A 24,426-nucleotide genomic window follows, 5' to 3' on the forward strand; every position below is an offset into this window, starting at 1 on the left:
TGCAATGAAAAATGCCTTTGTTTTAATTATGCCACCACAATTCACACATCTTACCTGTGGCACTCTCTCCCCTATTTTGTGACAGAGCTGCCCTTTTCTGAACTTTTTCAGTGTTCTCCATCGATTCTACCTGATTCTGAGCTCACGCTGCAAGGTAGAACTCCAGAAGAGAACAAACAAGCGTAGTGTACGCCGTATCTTTAGAAGACTTGTCACATTTTCTTTCACATTCTTTCGTTTGATTCCCCCATAATGCTATCTGTACGATCGTTCCAATTTTCGTTGTTCATAATTGCAACTCATACATTTTTAGTTGAACTGACATCCTTTAAATTTGTCGATTTATTGTGTAACTGAAATTTAACGCATTCCTTTTAGTACTCGTATGGACGACCTCATACTTTTCATTATTTAGAGACAACTGCCACTTTCATACAGATATCTTGTCTAATTGTTCTGCAATTTGTTTTGATCATCTGATGACTTTAAAAAATGCTAAATGACTGCATCATTTGCAAACAATCTAAGAGAGATACTTAGATTGTCTCCTAAATCATTTATGTAGATCAGGAACAGCAGAGGTCCTATGCACTTTCTTGGGGAGTGCCGGATATTACTCCTGTTTTACTCACTGACTTTCCATTAATTACAACGAACTGTGACCCTTTTGACAGGAAATCTCAAATCCAGATGCAAAACTGGCACGATAGTCCACAGGCACGTAATCTGATTAGAAGTCACTTGTGAGGTATGCCTTCTGGAAATCTAAAAGTATGGAATCAATTTGACATCCCCTGTCAATAGCACTAATTACTTCATGAGAATAAAGAGCTAGTCGTGTTTCACAAGAAAGACATTTTCTGAATCCGTGTTGGCTGTCTGTCAATAAATAGTTTTCTTTGCGATAGCTCATTATGTTCGAACGCAGTATATGTCCCCCCCCTTTTTTTTTTTTGGCTTTATGCTACCCGTACGGAACATTACTGGTTAAATACCATTAGCATACCTAAATTAACAAGAAAATAATTTACAAAAAATTTCTACGCATATCGACAGGTGCAGAATACAGAAAGTGTGGCAAAAAGACTACTGGCACTGCATCGTGTGGTATACAGCCCCTCGCGTGTACCACCCCACCTTACATGCATACTGCTCTATAATGTACTGAATGCTTCAGTCTCATTGGGAGAAGTTCCAGTCGGGTTCCGTCACGGTGCGAGCAGCCTGTGTTCCAGCAAGAGAAGCTGTGCAGGTACCTTGTGCTCCTCAGGCAGGCGGTGCTGCTGGAAGGGGTGTGGCTGCTCTGGGAACATGTGCATCCTCAGCAGCTGCTGCTGCAGCTCCTGCTGGTACTGCTGCACCTGCGCCTGCGACTGCGGTTGCGGCGTCCCCTGCTGCTGCACCTGTCGACACACCGCAGGCCGCGTCTCGGAAACCACTGCCGGCACTAATTTATGGTAAACTTGTATTCTATTACTTCAATTAACCACAGTTTTTGCATATCCTGCATGTGCGCAGGTAATAAACACTGTGCAAGTATTGTAACGTTTAGAGCCTCAATCTGTTCTATGTCAGCACGATACGCGAGCTCCGGTTGCAGTGTTCTGCCCGTTACGATACATCATTGTTTGCCACACGGCCACGGTGGCGTGGCGAGTAGTCTCCTGTAGTAACAGGAATAAAACATTGCGAATGGGGTTTCCAATTAAAAGTTATAAAATACTGGCCTGCGCTATCCTCGCAGCGTGGAAGTGAGGTTCCACGAGCCATTGGATATTCGTGGGCCATCGAGTAGCATGTCATAAATGACAAGTGTGTATCTTTTCTATTCCTCTATTATGCCATCTGAGGTGAAACGAAGAAAACGCTTCAGACAAAACTTATGTAAATTTTGCCATACAACTGTAATGTGCAATAAGAGATGGGGGTTCCCATTGAAGATTTCAAAGTTGCCTCCCCGCCAGTCCCACACAGGGTGTGGTGGCAGGTCGAGTGTGGTATTTGCTGGATGTACGCCTTTGAAACAAACTGGAATTATAACAGTTTTTATCCAATTTGTGGTTTTCGAGATATTCCAATGTCTTCAGGTCTTCAGTTAAAATGAACACCCTGAGTACACACACACACACACACACACACACACACACAGAGAGAGAGAGAGAGAGAGAGAGAGAGAGAGAGGGAGAGAGAGAGAGAGAGAGGCAAACAAATGATCCCAATTTCAGAAAAATTAAACAACTGATTCAAAAGAAAGAGCTTTCACAAACTGAGAAGTCAGTGACCTGTCGGTCTACCTCTGGCCCTTACGCAAGCAATTAATCGGCTTGGCATTGATTAACAGAGTTGACGGATGTTCTCCTGAGGGATATTGTGCCAAATTCTTTCCAACTGGCACGTCAGATCCAGATATCGAAACAGTGGGAGGGCCCAACCCGTAATGCTCCAAATGTTCTCAGTTGAGGAGAGGTCCAGCAACTGTGGTGGCCAATATAGGGTTTGGCACAAGCAGTTGAAATTCTTGCCGTGTGTGGGTGGGAATTATCTTGCCAAATGGTAAGCCCAGGACGGCTTGCCACAAAAGGCAACAAAATGGGTACAGAATATTGTCGGTGTACTGGCGCGTCGTAAGGGTGTCGCAAGGGACAACGAAAGGGGTTCTCCTACAAACAGAAATCACATCCAGACTGTCGCTCCCGGCTGTCGGGCCATACGACAGGTGACAATCGCATCGGTATGGCACTGCTGTCTGGGGCATTTGCAGACCAAACTGGAATGTAATTGACTGGAGTAGAAGTGTCTCCAGTGACGAGTCACACTTCAAACTCAGCCGTAGAGAACAGCAGATACTGCGGACAGTGGCAGGGTACCGACTCGAGCACCACCTGCCACACGGACCGACAACTGGGAGTGTCGTTCACGAGTGCCATTTCACTATCTGCGGTACCCTCGAGGCACGACAGTACGTCGACGGTACTCTACGTTCCGTTTTGTAGACATCCTTCACGGCGAGCCGTCCCGGGTTTACATTTAGGCGAGACAATGTCCGGCAAAAGTCTGTACTGCCCGTCTCTGCGCTCGGTTGGCCGATTTCTTCCCGATTGAGAACATCTGAAGCATTACGAACGGGGCCCACCGACCACCTCGGAATTTTGACGATCTAATTCGCCAGCTGGAAAGAATTTGACAAGACTTTCATCAGGGGGAATCGATGCCAGGCCAAATAATCGGTCACGTAAGGGCCACAGGCCGACCGACTCATTACTGACTCGCTCGACTTGTGAAGATCCTTGTCTCGAATAAATCGTCGAATTTTTCTGGTACATTAAATCGACCAATTTCCGTCCCATTTGGAAAATTCCTTTGTGGTGCGTCTTTATTTTGGTGTATATTACGTTTGCGTATTGTTTCCAGCAAATGCTATTTGCCGGTTCTCGACGTCACGGGTTTGAGGCCTTCCCGAACTCCCTCTAGGACTGTGAGCCATCTTCTAAGTGGTGGACGTCACTCTATTTTTAACTCTGGGGTCACCTCGACAGATTCTTTGGCCATGTCCTCACCTGGGCCACGACAGTGCTGCCGTCGGCGTGGTGGTAGCGCACGAACTGCGCCTGCTGCTGCTGTGTCTGCTGCTGCTGCAGCTGCTGCTGGTGGTCGAAGGCGGGCGCAGGCAGCGCCGGCTGGGGCTGCGGCTGAGGCTGCGGCTGGGGCTGGGCGGGCCGCGGCGAGCCGGCCGGCGCCTGAGGCAGCTGCAGCTGCAGCGGGAGGTGCTGCAGCGAGCCGTCCCACACCTGGAGGCACCACACACCACGGGCAAACGTCGGGCAGTGCCGAAGGATTTGTTGCTGTTGTAACATACTCACCATACCGAGTGCAAAAATGCGTCGAAAGAGGCGGCAACGAGGAAGGAAACAGGCCCAAGTTTGAATTAAACACGTATGAATTTGGGCAATGTTTGGGGGCACCATACAGGCTTTATTTTATTGAAATCGGATCACGGGAAAAAAGATACCGTAATTGGACGTTTCATCCATACTACAGCAGTTCTATGAAATGAGAAAGTAACTCTGTCTGTTACGTTATCACAACTAATCTACTGAACTGATTATTACATTCGCTCTGGAGATAGCTTGAACCACGAAGAAGTGCACAGGCTACTTTAGGAAGTTTTTAGTACAACATATTTTATCGATTTGAAGAACATTGGGCAAATTAGGGAAAATATTTACTCTCTGAAAAAGCCATTTACTCTTTGACTTTTGATGTTTATCATATTTGTGTTATATATTTATTGTTGATATGTGCTATGTGTAGGAATCGAGCAAATGAATACAGCGTGTTTCGCGATTCATGTTACAAAAATGGTTCAAATGGCTCTGAGCACTATGGGACTTAACATCTGAGGGCATCAGTCCCCTACACTTAGAACTGCTTAAGCCTAACTAACCTAAGGACATCACACATCCATGTCCGAGGCAGGATTCGAACCTGCGAACGTAACAGCAGCCGCGAACTGAAGCGCCTAGAACCGTCATGTTACATTCTTCTAGACGTTGTAGAGGGGACTTAGTAGATCAACTTTTACATAGGAACTCGTGTCCGGAAACGTCATCCAACGGCGCCCGTAAATCTCTGTTAGGTACAGGGAGATGCCGTGATGATGTTACAGACTTTCTAGGATTATGGAGACGGATAAGTGTATCAATCTGAGGTAAGGATCCCTGCACCGGAAACGACCGACTCGATACCTCTGGCAGTGGAATACATGTACCGGTAGTGTTGTTGCTGAGATTGTAGGGTAGACAGGTTTCAGAGGTGGTAGTATGGACCAAGACAAGAAAAATATCCAGCAGTAAACGTGGTCTCTAATGTGAATACCTGAGTAGCTATGTATTTTAGAGCCCATATTTACCGCTGGATATTTTTTCTTGGTTTGGTTCATACTACCACCTCTGAAAGTCGTCTACCCTACAATCTCAGCAACAACACTACCGGTACATATCGGTCGTTTCCGGTGCAGGGATCCTTACCTCAAATTGATACACTTATCCGTCTCCATAATCCTAGAAAGTCTGTAACATCATCACGGCATCTCCCTGTACCTAACAGAGATTTACGGGCGCCGGCGCCTACAACTTTGACGCTCTGTAGGGTGGTTCGATTAAATTTCTGGACACGGGTTCCTACCTAGAACTTGATTTACTAAATCTTCTCAACAATCTCTAGAACTGTGCAACACGAATTGCGGAACATCTTGTATAATGCTTACACAATTTTCAACGTGATAAATCGATACATACTTCCGCACTATTCGTTGCATAATGTACGGCTACTTCAACAGCAATACGCATAGATACGCGCTCGTATACGAGAGGCGTTCATTAAAAAAAAAAAAAAATGCAACATATATTTTTTTATCCGGGCAATTTCGACTGAAAAATTGCGGAATTTGTTGTGGGGCATTGCGGAATATTTCTACTTCAGCTCCTACAGTTTCATGAACTCCCAATAGGTGGTTTCGCTACATTGTAGCCTTCAAAGTAGCGTCTGTAATAGAGGTGCGTTCCTAGTAGAGAGTTATCACTGAGTTTCTCTTGGCGGAAAACCAGAGCATTGTAGATACTCGTAGGCGTTTTCTCAATGGCTACGGAGGCGTGGCAGTGAACTTAAGCACTGTGAAACGTTGGGCGAGGCGTCTGTCGCCATCGCAACAAGGTCGTGCAAACCCGTCCGGTGTCCCGCGTGCTGGCTGGCCGCACATAGCTGGAACTCCTGCAGTGTTGGGGACGTGCGGACACTCTCATTCGAGGCGATCGACGGATCACACTCGAACACATTGCTGCACAACTGGAGGCCTCAGTCGGCACAGCTTTGACGCACTCGTCCACAAGTTGGACTCATACGTGTGTGCCTGACAAAAGATAGTAAAAGCAACGAAGGACCATCTGTGCGGGGCTTTTTGCACGTTACGAAGCTGATCGTGACAATTCTTTGTCGAAGATCCTCCAAACTTTGAACCGGAAACAAAATGGCAATCCACGGGGCGGCGCCTCTTCTCCGAAGAAAAAGTTCGAAGCCGCGCCCTCAGATGGTAAAGTCGTGGCGACGGTCTCCTGAATCTCTGAAAGGGTTATTCAGTGATGTCCTTTCTCACGGTGCAAAGATCAGCTCTGAACTGTATTGTGATACACCCTGAAGAAAGGACTTGAGCGTGTTCATCGCCACAAAAATGCAAATGAACTTCTCCTTCCCCATGACAACGCAAGTCTACTCACCCGAGAGGAACTATCAAAACTCGATTGCACTGTTCTTCCTCATCCACCCTGCAGTCCGGACCTCTCATCTCCCGACCTCCATCTGTTTGGCACAATGAAGGATGCACTCCAGGGGGGATGATAGGGGGGTTACTGATGCAGCAAGACGTCGCCCCCCATATCGACCAGTGGAGTGGAACCGCGAGGACAGACAGGCTGTCCCACTACGCGCTGTTGCACTGGACGGAGATTGTATTGTAAAAAACGGTTTTGTAACCAAAGGGTGGGCAACAGTACGGTGAACTGGAATCCTGAATAAAACCGATTTGCTTTCAGGAAAAATGTGTTGCGTTAATTACTGAAAACCTCTCTTATTACCCTGTAAAATTTAACTCAAATGACAGAGTAATATGCTCGCACAAACTTAGAGCAAAAGATATTAAATTAAAAGTATTGCTATGCTGAGATTACGTCCGTGCACAGTAGTAATACAAGAATTAATAAAATTCTGGCATGTCTAATTGTGTGAGAGGGTTATCAGCATCGGATGCCACCCACCTGCTTGGCCAGTTCCCGCTGGGCGAGCAGCTGCGAGACGGACGGGGGCGCCGCCACTGACGCAGACGTCGACGCGCCCGCGGGCAGCTGCGCGGACGCCGCCGGGACGCACGGGCTCGCCGCCAGCTTCCGCTTCTTGCGTCCGCGGGCGTCTCCGCACTCTGCAACACGGGGCGCCGTCACAGCTCCCAGCTGCACTGCATTCCCTCACAAAATAACACACACTTTGGAGGCCTATTCAGCTATCTGGTATGACTGCCCTGGGCCATTTATCAGTAGATCTGTCTCATCAGCAAACATTACAGTTTCTGAACCGTGTTTTATATTCACTGCAAGATCATTTACCAACAAGAGCGGACGACTACATTGCCCTTCTTTTGTGTCTACTGTTGACCAGTTTACCGCGTCGTATTCTAAATAACAACCACTGACGAAACCAACGATTCGGCCACTATAGCCCTGGCCGAAACATTCTACATCTACATCTACATCTATACTCCGCAATCCACTACACGGTGCGTGGCGGAGGGTACCTCGTACCACAACTTCCATGTTCTCTCCCTGTTCCACTCCCAAACAGAACGAGGGGAAAATGACTGCCTATATGCCTCTGTACGAGCCCTAATCTCTCTTATCTTTGTGGTCTTTCCGCGAAATATAAGTTGGCGGCAGTAAAACTGTACTGCAGTCAGCCTCAAATGCTGCTTCTCTAAATTTCCTCAGTAGCGATTCACGGAAAGAACGCCTCCTTTCCTCTAGAGACTCCCACCCGAGTTCCTGAAGCACTTCCGTAACACTCGCGTGATGATCAAACCTACCAGTAACAAATCTAGCAGCCCGCCTCTGAATTGCTTCTATGTCCTCCCTCAATCCGACCTCATAGGGATCCCAAACGCTCGAGCAGTACTCAAGAATAGGTCGTATTAGTGTTTTATAAGCGGTCTCCTTTACAGATGAACCACATCTTCCCAAAATTCTACCAATGAACCGAAGACGATTATCCGCCTTCCCTACAACTGCCATTACATGCTTGTCCCACTTCATATCGCTCTTCAATGTTACGCCCAAATATTTAATTGACGTGACTTTGTCAAGCGCTACACTGCTAATGGAGTATTCAAACATTACGGGATTCTTTGTCCTATTCATCTGCATTAATTTACATTTATCAACACTCCTGGAAATTGAAATAAGAACACCGTGAATTCATTGTCCCAGGAAGGGGAAACTTTATTGACACATTCCTGGGGTCAGATACATCACATGATCACACTGACAGAACCACAGGCACAAAGACACAGGCAACAGAGCATGCACAATGTCGGCACTAGTACAGTGTATATCCACCTTTCGCAGCAATGCAGGCTGCTATTCTCCCATGGAGACGATCGTAGAGATGCTGGATGTAGTCCTGTGGAACGGCTTGCCATGCCATTTCCACCTGACGCCTCAGTTGGACCAGCGTTCGTGCTGGACGTGCAGACCGCGTGAGACGACGCTTCATCCAGTCCCAAACATGCTCAATGGGGGACAGATCCGGAGATCTTGCTGGCCAGGGTAGTTGACTTACACCTTCTAGAGCACGTTGGGTGGCACGGGATACATGCGGACGTGCATTGTCCTGTTGGAACAGCAAGTTCCCTTGCCGGTCTAGGAATGGTAGAACGATGGGTTCGATGACGGTTTGGATGTACCGTGCACTATTCAGTGTCCCCTCGACGATCACCAGTGGTGTACGGCCAGTGTAGGAGATCGCTCCCCACACCATGATGCCGGGTGTTGGCCCTGTGTGCCTCGGTCGTATGCAGTCCTGATTGTGGCGCTCACCTGCACGGCGCCAAACACGCATACGACCATCATTGGCACCAAGGCAGAAGCGACTCTCATCGCTGAAGACGACACGTCTCCATTCGTCCCTCCATTCACGCCTGTCGCGACACCACTGGAGCCGGCCGCGGTGGTCTAGCGGTTCTGGCGCTGCAGTCCGGAACCGCGGGACTGCTACGGTTGCAGGTTCGAATCCTGCCTCGGGCATGGGTGTGTGTGATGTCCTTAGGTTAGTTAGGTTTAAGTAGTTCTAAGTTCTAGGGGACTTATGACCTAAGATGTTGAGTCCCATAGTGCTCAGAGCCATTTGAACCATTTTTTTGACACCACTGGAGGCGGGCTGCACGATGTTGGGGCGTGAGCGGAAGACGGCCTAACGGTGTGCGGGACCGTAGCCCAGCTTCATGGAGACGGCTGCGAATGGTCCTCGCCGATACCCCAGGAGCAACAGTGTCCCTAATTTGCTGGGAAGTGGCGGTGCGGTCCCCTACGGCACTGCGTAGGATCCTACGGTCTTGGCGTGCATCCGTGCATCGCTGCGGTCCGGTCCCAGGTCGACGGGCACGTGCACCTTCCGCCGACCACTGGCGACAACATCGATGTACTGTGGAGACCTCACGCCCCACGTGTTGAGCAATTCGGCGGTACGTCCACCCGGCCTCCCGCATGCCCACTATACGCCCTCGCTCAAAGTCCGTCAACTGCACATACGGTTCACGTCCACGCTGTCGCGGCATGCTACCAGTGTTAAAGACTGCGATGGAGCTCCGTATGCCACGGCAAACTGGCTGACACTGACGGCGGCGGTGCACAAATGCTGCGCAGCTAGCGCCATTCGACGGCCAACACCGCGGTTCCTGGTGTGTCCGCTGTGCCGTGCGTGTGATCATTGCTTGTACAGCCCTCTCGCAGTGTCCGGAGCAAGTATGGTGGGTCTGACACACCGGTGTCAATGTGTTCTTTTTTCCATTTCCAGGAGTAGTTAGCTGCCATTCTTTACACCAATCACAAATCCTGTCCAAGTCATCTTGTATCCTCCTATTACTTAAGAAGTCTTCGAGCCACTCACATAGTTTGGAACGAATCCCATATGCTCGTACCTTAGTTAGGAGTCTGCAGTGGGGCACCGAGTCAAACGCTTTCCGGAAGTCAAGGAATATGGCATCCGTCTGATACCCTTCATCCATGGTTCGCAAAATATCATGTGAAAAAAGGGGCGAGTTGCGTTTCGCAGGAGCGATGCTTTCTAAAGCCGAGCTGATGCATGGACAGCAACTTCTCTGTTCAAGGAAATTCATTATATTCGAACTGAGAATATGTTCGAGAATCCTGCAAGAAACCGATGTTAAGGATATTGGTCTGTAATTTTGAGGATCCGTCCTTCTACCCTTCTTATATACAGGCGTCACCTGCGCTTTTTTCCAGTCGCTCGGGACTTTACGTTGGGCAAGAGATTCGTGATAAATGCGAGCTAAGTAAGGAGCCAATGCAGTAGAGTACTCTCTGTAAAACCGAATTGGAATCCCATCAGGACCTGGCGATTTATTTATTTTCAACCCATTCAGCTGCTTCACAACCCCAGGGATGTCTATCACTATGTCCTCCATACGGGAATCTGTACGAGACTCATGCGGCGGTATGTTTGTACGATCCTCCTGAGTGAAAGATTTCTCAAATGCTAAATTTAAAATTTCAGCTTTCGTTTTGCTGTCTACCGTTGCCAGGCCAGACTGATCAGTGAGTGACTGGATGGAAGCCTTCGACCCGCTTACCGATTTTACTTAAGACCAGAATTTCCTTGGGTTTTCAGCAAGATCTTTTGCTAAGGTATGACGGTGGTAGTGGTTGAATCATTCACGCATAGCTCTTTTTACAGCAGCACGAATCTCTACTAACTTTTGCCTGTCCTCATTCTCCCGATCTTTCTTGTACCGCGAGTGCAACTGCCTTTGCTTCCTGAGCATTCTCCGAACTGCGCTGTTAAACCACGGTGGGTATTTCCCGTCCGTAACCCACTTTTTCGGCGCATACTTGTCCAATGCGTGATTCACAATGTGTTTAAAATTTGCCCATAATTATTCCACGTCCATAGTACCGGAAGTAAATGAAGTCGATTCATTTACTAAGTGGGATGCTAACAACTGCTTATCTGCTCTTTCTAGTAAGAATACTCTCCTAGCCTTCTTGACCGACATTTAACTTTCGTAAACATAGTCGTAATGACAACATCATGATCACTAATCCCTGTCTCAACACTGACACCGTCGATGAGGGCTGGTCTGTTCGTGGCTACCAGATCTAAAATATTTCCATTACGGGTTGGCTGTCGATTTAGCTGCTCAAGACAGTTTTCGGATAATGTGTTCAAAAGTAATTCACACGATTGTCTGTACCACCTGTACTGAATCCATAGACATCACAGTCTATACTAGGTAGGTTGAAGTCGCCTCCGACTAATATAGCATGATCCGGTTACTTCTGCGATACAGAATGTAGACTCCCTTTGAATGATTCTAGAACAGTCACGGTGGAACCTGGTGGCCGGTAATAACACCCAACAATTAACTTTATTTCCCCTAGCCCTGTTAAACGTGTCCAGATAACTTCACAATCACACTTACTTCGACCTCAGTAGCCACAATATTTTTGTCAACTGCAATGAAGACACCACCTCCTACGGCGTCTAATCTGTCTTTCCGATACACGTTGCAACCCTCACTAAATATTTCAGAACTTCCTATCTCAGGGTTCAGCCAGGTCTCAGCCCCGAGAATAATTTGCGCGCCACACGCTTCCTGGAGGGCAGTAAATTCAGGAACTTTATTCCGAACACTCTGAAAATTTACTACTAATATCTTGATAGCTGAAGTGTCTTTACACTGAGCGCGACATGATTCCCCTGCCTGCACGTCGACTGGTGACTGTTCATCAAGACACCTCGCACTACTGCCTAGCCTAAAAAACCCGCATGTGCACGGCACAAGTATTCTGCTACCCGAGTAGCCGCTTTCTTTGTGTAGTGCACTCCTGACCTATCTAGGGGCGTCCTGCAATTCCCCACCCAATAGCGCAAGTCTAGAAATCTGCAGCCAAGACCGTCACAGAGTCGACGAAGCCTCTGGTTGAGACCCCCCACCCAGCTCCAAACCAAAGGACCCCGATCCACTCTGGGAACGATGCTGCAAATAGAGAGCTCTGCTTGCACCCCGCGTGCGAGGCCAGCGGTCTTCACCAAATCCGCCAGCCGCCTGTACGAACTGAGGATCGCCTCAGTTTCATCTGCCTCACAACAGCGCACAGTTATGACCCCATATAAAAATTTGCTGGCGTCTCGTGTTTAGGTGCACTGAGACAACAAGTGCACTGAGGTGGGAGAAGTCATTGGATAACGATATGCACATATACAGATGTCGTACACGAGGTACACAAGGGCAGTGTGTTGGCGTTGCTATCATTTGTACTCAGGTAATGATGTTTGGTTTGGTTTGTGGGGCGCTCAAATGCGCGGTCATCAGCGCCCGTACAAAGTCCCAATTTTTACACAGTCCAATTTTCTTTTTTACACAGTCCATTCTAGCCACTGTCACGAATGACGATGAAATGACGAGTCCCCGAGCTGAGATAATCCCCAATCCGGCCGGGAATCGAACCCGACACCCCGTGATCCAGAGACAGCAACGCTAGCCACTAGATCACGAGCTGTGGACACTTTCTACTCAGCTGGTTGGCGTGAAAAGCTTTCCGACGTGACTGCGGCCGCACAGACTCTGAAGGCGGAATGGTAGTTGGAGCCGGGCACACGCGACATTCCATTTCGAATGTTGTTGTTGTTGTGGTCTTCAGTCCTGAGACTGGTTTGATGCAGCTCTCCATGCTACTCTATCCTGTGCAAGCTTCTTCATCTCCCAGTACCTACTGCAACCTACATCCTTCTGAATCTGCTTAGTGTATTCATCTCTTGGTCTCCCTCTACGATTTTTACCCTCCACGCTGCCCTCCAATGCTAAATTTGTGATCCCTTGATGCCTCAAAACATGTCCTACCAACCGATCCCTTCTTCTAGTCAAGTTGTGCCACTTCTCTTCTCCCCAATCCTATTCAATACTTCCTCATTAGTTACGTGATCTACCCATCTTATCTTCAGCATTCTTCTGTAGCACCACATTTCGAAAGCTTCTATTCTCTTCTTGTCCAAACTAGTTATCGTCCATGTCTCACTTCCATACATGGCTACACTCCATACAAATACTTTCAGAAACGACTTCCTGACACCTAAATCTATACTCGATGTTAACAAATTTCTCTTCTTGAGAAACGCTTTCCTTGCCATTGCCAGTCTACATTTTATATCCTCTCTACTTCGACCATCATCGGTTATTTTACTCCCTAGATAGCAAAACTCCTTTACTACTTTAAGTGTCTCATTTCCTAATCTAATTCCCTCAGCATCACCCGACTTAATTCGACCACATTCCATTATCCTTGTTTTGCTTTTGTTGATGTTCATCTTATATCCTCCTTTCAAGACACTGTCCATTCCATTCAACTGCTCTTCCAAGTCCTTTGCTGTCTCTGACAGAATTACAATGTCATCGGCGAACCTCAAAGTTTTTACTTCTTCTCCATGAATTTTAATACCTACTCCGAATTTTTCTTTTGTTTCCTTTACTGCTTGCTCAATATACAGATTGAATAACATCGGGGAGAGGCTACAACCCTGTCTCACTCCTTTCCCAACCACTGCTTCCCTTTCATGCCCCTCGACTCTTATAACTGCCATCTGGTTTCTGTACAAATTGTAAATAGCCTTTCGCTCCCTGTATTTTACCCCTGCCACCTTCAGAATTTGAAAGAGGGTATTCCAGTCAACATTGTCAAAAGCTTTCTCTAAGTCTACAAATGCTAGAAACGTAGGTTTGCCTTTTCTTAATCTTTCTTCCAAGATAAGTCGTAAGGTCACTATTGCCTCACGTGTTCCAACATTTCTACGGAATCCAAACTGATCTTCCCCGAGGTCCGCTTCTACCAGTTTTTCCATTCGTCTGTAAAGAATTCGCGTTAGTATTTTGCAGCTGTGACTTATTAAACTGATAGTTCGGTAATTTTCACATCTGTCAACACCTGCTTTCTTTGGGATTGGAATTATTATATTCTTCTTGAAGTCTGAGGGTATTTCGCCTGTCTCATACATCTTGCTCACCAGATGGTAGAGTTTTGTCATAACTGGCTCTCCCGTGGCTATCAGTAGTTCTAATGAAATGTTGTCTACTCCCGGGGCCTTGTTTCGACTCAGGTCTTTCAGTGCTCTGTCAAACTCTTCACGCAGTATCTTATCTCCCATTTCGTCTTCATCTACATCCTCTTCCATTTCCATAATATTGTCCTCAAGTACATCGCCCTTGTATAAACCCTCTATATACTCCTTCCACCTTTCTGCCTTCCCTTCGTTGCTTAGAACTGGGTTGCCATCTGAGCTCTTGATATTCATACAAGTGGTTCTCTTCTCTCCAAAGGTCTCTTTAATTTTCCTGTACGCAGTATCTATCTTACCCCTAGTGAGACAAGCCTCTACATCCTTACATTTGTCCTCTAGCCATCCCTGCTTAGCCATTTTGCACTTCCTGTCGATTTCATTTTTGAGACGTTTGTATTCCTTTTTGCCTGCTTCATTTACTGCATTTTTATATTTTCTCCTTCCATCAATTAAATTCAATATTTCTTCTGTTACCCAAGGATTTCTATTAGCCCTCGTCTTTTTACCTACTTGATCATCTGCTGCCTTCACCACTTCATCCCTCAGAGCTACCCATTCTTCTTCTACTGTATTTCTTTCCCCCATTCCTATCAATTGTTCCCTTATGCTCTCCCTGAAACTCTGTACAACCTCTGGTTCTTTCAGTTTATCCAGGTTCCATCTCCTTAAATTCCCACCTTTTTGCAGTTTCTTCAGTTTCAATCTGCAGTTCATAACCAATAGATTGTGGTCAGAATCCACATCTGCCCCAGGAAATGTCTTACAATTTAAAACCTGGTTCCTAAATCTCTGTCTTACCATTATATAATCTATCTGAAACCTGTCAGTATCTCCAGGCTTCTTCCATGTATACAGCCTCCTTTCATGATTCTTGAACCAAGTGTTAGCTATGATTAAGCTATGCTCTGTGCAAAATTCTACAAGGCGGCTTCCTCTTTCATTTCTTCCCCCCAATCCATATTCACCTACTATGTTTCCTTCTCTCCCTTTTCCTACTGATGAATTCCAGTCACCCATGACTATTAAATTTTCGTCTCCCTTCACTACCTGAATAATTTCTTTTATCTCGTCATACATTTCATCTATTTCTTCATCATCTGCAGAGCTAGTTGGCATATAAACTTGTACTACTGTAGTAGGCATGGGCTTTGTGTATATCTTGGCCACAATAATGCGTTCACTATGCTGTTTGTAGTAGCTAACCCGCACTCCTATTTTTTTATTCATTATTAAACCTACTCCTGCATTACCCCTATTTGATTTTGTATTTATAACCCTGTAATCACCAGACCAAAAGTCTTGTTCCTCCTGCCACCGAACTTCACTAATTCCCACTATATCTAACTTTAACCTATCCATTTCCCTTTTCAAATTTTCTAACCTACCTGCCCGATTAAGTGATCTGACATTCCACGCTCCGATCCGTAGAACGCCAGTTTTCTTTCTCCTGATAACGACGTCCTCTTGAGTAGTCCCCGCCCGGAGATCCGAATGGGGGACTATTTTACCTCCGGAATATTTTACCCAAGAGGACGCCATCATCATTTAATCATACAGTAGAGCTGCATGTCCTCGGGAAAAATTACGGCTGTAGTTTCCCCTTGCTTTCAGCCGTTCGCAGTACCAGCACAGCAAGGCCGTTTTGGTTAATGTTACAAGGCCAGATCAGTCAATCATCCAGACTGTTGCCCCTGCAACTACTGAAAAGGCTGCTGCCCCTCTTCAGGAACCACATGTTTGTCTGGCCTCTCAACAGATACCCCTCCGTTGTGGTTGCACCTACGGTACGGCCATCTGTATCGCTGAGGCACGCAAGCCTCCCCACCAACGGCAAGGTCCATGGTTCATGGGGGGGGGGGCCATCGTCAGGGAATTCAATATTCCGAGATCCAGTGTCAAGAGCGTGCCGAGATAGCACATTTCAGGCGTTACCTCTCACCACCGACAATGCAGTGCCTTCACTTACCGACCGAGAGCAGCGGCGTTTGCGTACAGTTGTCAGTACTAATAGACAAGCAACATCAATGTGGGACGTACGACAAACGTATCCGTTAGGAATGTGGGCTGTAGCGGCAGGCGACCGACACGAGTGCGTTTGCTAGCGGCACGGCATCGCCAGCAGCGGCCTCTGCTGGGCTCCTGGCCACATCCGGTTGGACCCAAGACCGTGGCTCTGTCATACGAGTCCGAGTGTGGCTCAGACCCCATAAGCCGTGGACCCAAGTTGTTAACAACGCACTGTGCAACTTGGTGTTGGCTCCAATCAATTGGAGACTATCTGCAGTCATTCACGAACTTCAAGTTCCCAAACAATGACGAAATTTTTATGAATGACAATGCTTCGTGTCACCGGCCCACAATTGTTCGCGACTGGTTTAAAGAACATTCTGGACAATTCAAGCGAATGATTTGGCCACCCAGATCGTTCCACATGAATCCCACCGAACATTTCGGACGTAATGGAGAGGTCAGTTCGTGGAGAAAATCAGGCACCGCAATATCGAAAACTATAGAGGCAACACGATTCAATATTTCTGCAGGGGACTTCCAACGACTTGCTCCAATGCGCCGGGCAAAAGGAGGTCGAACGCGATATCAGGTGGTATCCCATGACTTTTGTCACATCAGTTTAGAGTCTGCAGGCAGCCACCACAGGGGTCCACTCTCCGCGGAGATACAGAATCGCTCCTATAAAATTCTGAAGAAGTTCACGAATGGGGTAGGTGTCTATACTGTCTCTGGGATGTAAAACATCGGTTGTTTATTGGGGATGGAGTTAAGTTTTTCTCGGCATAGGTGAACTTTGCGGATCCGTCACCCCTCACAGTTCGCTACCTGAGAAGTGTCAGGTAGCGGATGCGGCATCACAACAGCAGTCTCATCGGTGTATTGCAGGCGCGAGCTGGCAAACGTGCTCCCTCTCGAATGCCAACTACGAAGGGACTTAGAAAGTGCGTTAGGTACACATGTCGTGCCACACAACAAGAGTGGCGCATCGTCAGAAGAGTTGTGGTGCGGTGGAAAGGTTCTCCCAAGTTGAAACACGATGGGCATCACGATTCTTGTGGCCAAAGTGTCTAAATTGCACGCAGAATCAGAGTGAAATTCTGGCGGAATATGGACCAAATTCTGGACATTCCAGTTAACAAAGTCTTGTTTACAGTGCTGTGGTTTTGTGGACACTCAGACGGCCTATCCCAACTAGAGCAGCGAGCTAAATCACCCGATCTTAACCCCACAGAAAATGACTGGGTCTATCAGGAACAGCCGCTAAAACGTATCAATCAACATCCTCGCAGTCTGGTAAGCGCTGTGGGCTTCAGTTGGCTACGGCATACCTGAGCATACTTGCGGCCTCCTCGCCTAACTGGTGGTATATCAAGGCTAGAGGCTGTGTTACACGGTTTACTAGCCTAGCTCTTACAGGAAACCATCCACTAATCCTACCCAATAAAGGGCCCACACTGACGAGCAGTACTCTTGCATAGGTCCAACGAAAACTTTGCACGCTAATCCCTTAATGAATGAATTATACGAGGGTTGGAACTTAAATAGTGGCAACTATTTATTTACAGCTCGTAAAAAATAGATACGTGTTCCAAAGTAGTCACCAGTATTGTGTATAACCAGTTGCCAGCGATATGGAAGTCGTAGGATACTCTTAGCAGTGCCAGTTGTGTTGACAGTTCGAGCGGCGCGGTCTATTGCCCGACGAATTTGTAGCAGTTATGAAGTGAATGCCGTGAAGTGTTTCCTTCACTTTAGAAATCGAGTTGAACTCACGAGGTCTTAAGTCAGGGGAGTGCAGTAGGTGGTATAGCACTCATAGTTCGCGCGCGTCACCTATGACCGCTAGTTGCGGCTGGAGCGCGCTGCGGTAGCGTACGCCACATTGACGCACACGTAACGTGTGCACAAGCCGGTTGTTTCCGAGCGTTCGGAACCACGGTCGCGATCAAGGCAGCGCGTGCGGCGAGGCCTTTTACTGTAAGGGTGGACCAGGAGAGCGGCCCCAAGTATTCGCACTCGAGTGCCCCTCGGCCGGGTGCGAGCGAGAGAACCCCCGCCCCGCGTGCAGACCGCGGCCGGTGCAGCGGCGCCCAGGCCGGCCGGCGATGTGAACGACCCACGCGGAATTCGGGCGGCCGCCTCGGCGGGTCGCCGACCTGGCTCTGCGTCTGCCTCGCCACCGAAGCCTCTGCCCGCTCCCTCACATCCACCAACAATTCAGCCCCAGATACCGCTCTGTTTACGCTCCTTAATCCCGGGCCCGGATCCCACAAGGGGGTGGCAATCGGACGTGGGAATCGCGAACGTTTACTGTAAGCATTACTTTTTTTGCATGTATCAACTTCCAAGTATCTCAACTAAAGAGTCTAGAAAATTACAGGCCATGTTTAACACACAGTGTTTTTCAGTGCTAGCAAGTTTCGAGTCCGCAGGTGAAAATGCCTTATCGCATGAAGTTGGCTAAGGCAACGCAGAAAGGTAAAGACACTCCGCATTCAAAAATACCGAAGGTCCATTTTCCGTCGTGCACTTCCACCGGTTTCAATTTTCGCTACTGATTGTGATACGCGCTGTATATAAATCTTGCACTTGGGCACCACTCGCAACTTCGCGCCCCAAGCTGCCGCTGTACACTGAAGAGCCAAAGAAACTGGTACACCTGCCAGATATCGTGTAGGGCACCCGCGAGCACGCAGAAGTGCCGCAACAGGACGTGGCATGGACTCAGCTAATGTCTGAAGTAGTGCTGGAGGGAACTGACACTATTAACCCTGCAGGGCTATCCATAAATCCGTAACAATACGAGGTGGTGGAGATATCTTCTGAATAACACGTTGCTCACAGATATGCTCAATAATGTTCATATCTGTTGAGTTTGATGGCCAGCGGAGGTGTTTAAACGCAGAAGAGTGTTCCTGGAGCCACTCTGCAGCAATACTCGACGTGTGGGGTGTCGCTTTGTCCTGCTGGAATTGCTCGTGTCCGTCGGAATGCACAATCCCTGCAGGATTGTCTCCATACCGGTACACGGCCATCCGCTCGATTTAACTTCAAACTAGACTCGCCCGAGCAGGCAACATGTTTCCACTCATCAACAGTCCAGTGTCGGTGTTGACGGGCCCAGGCGAGGCGAAAAGCTTTGTGTCGTGCAGTCATCAAGGGTACACGTATGGGCCTTCGACTCCGAAAACCCATATCGATGATGTTTCATTGAATGGTTCGCACGTTGACACTTGCTGATGGCCCAGCATTCAAATCTGCAGCAGTTTGCCGAAGGGTTGCACTTCTGTCACACTGAACGATTCTTTACAGTCGTCGTTGGTCCCGTTCTCGTAGGATCGTTTTCCGTCCGCAGCGATGTCGGAGATTTGATGTTTTACCAGATTCGTGATATTCACGGTACACTCGTGAAATGGTCGCACAGAAAAACCCCTCTTCATCGCTGCCTCGAAAATGCTGTGTCTCATCGCTCGTGCGCCAACTGCAATAACACGTTCAAACTCGGTTAAATCTTGAAAACCTACCATTGTAGCAGCAGTAACGGATCTTAGAACTGATCGAGACACTTGTTGTGTTGTATAGGCATTGCCGACCGCTGCGCTGTATTCTGCTGTTTAAATATCTGTGTATTTGAATACGCATGGCTATATCAGTTTCTCTGGCGCTTCAGTGTAAATCTTGCAGTCTTGGAGCCCCAAACGGACGCCTGTGCCGCTTGGACCGGAAACCGGTCGCGAGGATTCCCTCTCAGTAAGTGACTCTTAATAAAAGTTTTCAGATACGTTTTTCTTCGTAAAGAACAAACGTGTGCAACACTTCTGTCGGTATGGGTCGGCCCACATATCGTAGGCATTCGCGCCAAGGGTCAAGGCGATGCTCGGTACCATACTCTTCGACCTATCTTTCAGTGTTTGAGGCCTTGTCACGGATTGCGCGGCTGCTCCAGCCCGAGGTTCGAGTCCTCTCTCGGGCATAGGTGTGTATGTTGTTCTTAACATAACTAAGTTTAATAGATTAAGTTAGTTTAATTAGTATGTCAGTCTAGGGACCGACGACCTCAGTAGTTTGGCCTCTTAGGAATTCACAATTTTTTTCAGTGTTTCGTAAACAGTGTTGCAGGTTGAGGCTGTTGGGGACGTCCAACCCCCCAAACTGCGAAACGACGTCGTCATTCTCGTGCGATCAAGCCGAAATCCTCCACCGGACACTGATGGAAATTGGCATAGAGTTCTGGCACATGTTTCTAAGCACCTTTTTGGTACAGTGTCTGTCACTGAGGCTGGCGGTGCTTCAGAATAGACACTTTGGTGTATTCTGGAGAAATATGGTTACACGTGCATCGCAGTGGAACTGAAGGAAAGGAGGAGAGAGTACCTGGCACAGTTCACTTGCACCCTGTTTCAACATTACCGAGTATCTTTCCCAAGCACTGCTACGAGCACCGCCTTTCAGACACAGCCAATATTCTTTGGTCTCCAGGTTCGCTTACGTCGCTTGTTTAGGCTCAGGTTGACGCGCCACGATCCTGAAGCGGTCTGGCCGCTGGAGCACGGGATGTACCGACGAGAGCTTGCGCAGTTGCTTCCCACGTCCAAAGCGGCTGCGCTGATATCTGTCAGACTTGCGAGGGAAGAACGTACGCCGAGGAATTGGGACGAGCATCAACGCCAAATGTGGACATCTAGTTTGCGATCACTGTTCTCGTGACAGGCTCAGCACCCCTATGCATTCCACGGGAAAATCGACGGCAGGTGGAGACTCTCGAGTGTGAAGGCGCTGCTCTCAGCAGCTGCTGCTCGAATCGGCGGGGATTTTCGTGTCTGTTGAATGTGGGCGCCAGCCGTAACACCGTCAGCTGAATGTGCCCGCTTAGGCAGCTGCTCGCATCTTGTCTTGACGGTGTCAACGACAACTTTAGATAGCGAAATGAAGATATTCATAGACTGATTCTTAAAACTTCCAACTGAGGTTAAAGCTGTACGTATTTATATGAGCTGACCTTTTGTTGATGGAAATATGGCAACATAAAATAATGTAGAATAAAACAGTTACAGGTAAACTAACAGGAAAAAAATCGCAACACCAAAAATAATTATTGTAGAGTAATGAAATTTCTGGAATATAATTGTCAGGTGCCGGCAGGAGTGGCCGAGCGGTTCTAGGCGCTACAGTCTGGAGCCGCGCGACCGCTACGGTCGCCGGTTCGAATCCTGCCTCGGGCATGGATGTGTGTGATGTCCTTAGGTTAGGTTTAAGTAGTTGTAAGTTCTAGGGGACTGATGACCTCAGAAGTTAAGTCCCATAATGCTCAGAGTCATTTGCCAGGTAACATATTTGACATTACAATTCACAGGTTAATGTACGGGCGTGATATGCTATTGCAAATGTGAAATGCTGGTACAATAATAACCGGTGTAACAATGAGAATGTTGAATGTAAGCAAGCAAACGTGCATGCATTGTGTTGTACAGGTGCCGCGTGTGAATTAGTGGGATGTAGTTCCAAGTCTGTTGCACTCGGTGGGTCAATAAACGAACGGTTAATGCTGGTTGTGGATGACGCTGGAGCTGGCGTTCGATGATGTCCCGTATGTGTTCGACTATAGACAGATCTGGTGATCCAGTAGGCCGAGGTAACACGTCGACAGTCTGTAGAGCATATCTGGTTACAATAGCGGCACGTAGGCGAGCGTTATCCTGTCGGAAAATGCCCCCTGGAAGGCTGTTCATGAATGGTAGCACAACAGGTCGAATCACAAGATTGGCGTACAGTTTTTCAGTCAGGGTTCGTGGGTTCAAAATGGCTCTGTGCACTATGGAACTTAACTGCTGAGGTCATCAGTCCCCTAGAACTTAGAACTACCTAAACCTAACTAACCTAAGGACATCACACACATCCATGCCCGAGGCAGGATTCGAACCGGCGACCTTAGCGGTCACGCGGTTCCAGACTGTAGCGCCTAGATGCGCTCGGCCACTTCGGCCGGCGGTTCGTGGGATAACAACGAAAGTGATGCTGCAGTCATACGAAATCGCTCCCCAGACCACCAGACCATAAGTATAGGAGTAAGTCCAATGTGTCTAGCACGCAGATAGGTCGGTTCCAGATCCTCAACTGGCCATCAATGGCACCGACCCAGAACCAATTTTCGCCATAAAACATAACAGACCTCCACTCTGCCCTCTGATGAGGTCTCGTTTGACACCATTGAAATCACGAATGGCGGTTGTTTGGGATCAGTGGAATGCACGCCACAGGGCGCCTGGCTCAGGACTGTCCTTGAAGTTACACATTTGTAACAGTTCGTTGTGTCAATTGAGATGTCAACTGCTGCAGATGCGCCTGAGCCATACATCTAACACGATGGTAGCGCCACGTGGCCATCCGGAGCCCGGTCTCCTTGCGGCCGTACATTCTCGTGATCACTGCTGCCAGCAGTCATGTAGAGTGGCTACCTTCCTGCCAAGCCTTTCTGCAATATCGCAGAAGGAACTTACAGCTTCTCGTAGGCCTATTACACGACTTCCCTCAAAGTCAGTGAGGTGTTTGCCGCCTTAAAGGCATTCTCGGCTAACGTCAACTCAACACGTCCAACGCCAAAGGTAACTAACTCTCACGGTCATTACGGCGTATATTTAAAGCAAACCTGATTTGCATCCTCATAGTGCCGTTCCTACATCTGAAAGATTTCAGATGTAGAAACAAGCCTACCAAGTTTCGCTTATGGCGCACACCTCCTTGGTGTTGCGATTTCTCAGTGTAGTTGTTACATGAATACAAGAGTAGCAGAGTTACAAGCATACAAATTACACATCTGTTCTCCTTTGGTCCCCTTATACGAGTACATTGGCAACGCTGAGTTGCGTTTCTTACCAATCAGTAAACCAACGGTTTTTTTTAAACAAAAGTAAGAATCGTACTTCCATCTATAAAACAGTTTCAAATGACAGTTTACTTTACAAATGAGTTAATGTGTAACGTACTTGATGTTTAGCATGCAAGTGAGAAAAATTTAGAATATGTTTGAAATTATGTTTAAAGTTGATTGGAAGTCGTTAAGTGCCTCTCATTACGAAACACTGGATAAATGTAGCCTGCGCAATTTACGCCCCATATTAAGTCAGAGTTAGTTTTATCCCTGAACTGTGTGTTCCCAAAGATATAATTTTGCACGTGCATTTAGTGGCTATGTGAATATTTTCTGCAAATTATGTTGGGAATGGAAGTAGTAGTAAAGAAGTGAAAATGTAGTAAGCGAAAAAGTTTTTTCCGTTTCATCATTTTGCAAGAGTTTCGTAAAAGACTGAAATTACGGCATATGTTAAGTTTGTTGGAAGTCGCTAAGTGTTCTCATTCTCAAACACTGGATGAATAAAGTCCGGGCATTTCCGCGTCACCAATTACACTGACTCAACACAAACAAAATTTCTAACTGTAGTACCTGTCTCATTGTGTTAAACTTTTAATATGATGTTATGCTTCTTAATCAGTATGTTATGACAGCATTTTGAATTTTCAAACTGTCGGTAACTGCGCGAAATACCGAAAATAAAATTCTTATTGCCCCTGGCAGCTGTTAGACAAATTGAAATGTCATATCCGTGTGTGTGTGTGTGTGTGTGTGTGTGTGTGTGTGTGTGTGTGTGTGTGTGTGTGTGTGTATGTGTGTGGGCACATCATCGAAATATATGACATGGATACTAAGATGCAACGCAAACAGAATAGTTGTTTTATTTCGTAAATACTTCTTTTAGTTACGCCTAAATTTCCCTTATTTTCGCCAGCATCGCGAGCCTAGCCTCTAGCGGAACATGATCCAGAAAATAAGTTCCTGATGATGAGGCTACAGAGGCTCGAAATCTAGTACGAGAAATCGTACGAAATTCAAAAAACGACTGATCGCGTATCTGTCTGTGTGCGAAGGCTTATCTTACGAACTACTGTAGGGATTTTGATGCGGTGTGCACTGACGGGTAGGATTCACGAGAAATGTTTGCGTGAACCATTTATTACCGCTACGCCAGACAACCCGTCCGATCGTAGGCACTTACCGGAGCCGGGTCGGGTCGCGGGAGCGTACGTAAACCGCCGACAAAACTCCACGGCTACGCCTCACGAGGCACAAGGAAGGCGGATGCAATAGCGGCCTTGACGACATTCAGGTTGCCAGGACGAAAGTGGAGAGAAGCGTGTGACAGAGGCTGCCGCCGGGAAAAGGATTTTTTGCGCCCTTGCCGCTAGCACAGAAACCCTTGCGCCCTTCTGCCCGAGTCTGTTTCTATACATCACGTTTGGCTGATGCGCTCCGCTTGAGCCATCACCGTGTCCGTAGCAGCAGCCATTGGCAGCCCTCACTACTAACAAGTGCCTGCACACTCTTATGGACAGCTGTGTCCTCTTTCATTATCTTCGTACTTACAGCACTTGAAAGACGAGAGTGTCCGGACATGACTTTCCTAAAGTACTACAGCATAATAGTGAAAAATAAATACTCGCACAAATAAAAGTCACCTCCGAATATCAGAT

General features: G+C 47.5%; 1 protein-coding gene across 1 annotated transcript in view; it reads right to left on the minus strand.

Moving 5' to 3' along the window:
* The window catches only part of LOC126214979 (uncharacterized), a 424,425-nt gene that overhangs the window by 25,568 nt on the left and 374,431 nt on the right, over positions 1-24,426 (minus strand). The window contains exons 6-8 of the mRNA XM_049941611.1: positions 6,810-6,970; positions 3,558-3,695; positions 1,257-1,403 (exon numbers count right to left, since the gene is read on the minus strand). Of these exons, the coding sequence (XP_049797568.1) occupies positions 1,257-1,403; positions 3,558-3,695; positions 6,810-6,970 (446 nt within the window). The remainder of the gene's footprint in view (positions 1-1,256; positions 1,404-3,557; positions 3,696-6,809; positions 6,971-24,426) is intronic.

Source organism: Schistocerca nitens, chromosome 12 (assembly GCF_023898315.1).
Source record: "Schistocerca nitens isolate TAMUIC-IGC-003100 chromosome 12, iqSchNite1.1, whole genome shotgun sequence".
NCBI lineage: Eukaryota > Metazoa > Arthropoda > Insecta > Orthoptera > Acrididae > Schistocerca > Schistocerca nitens.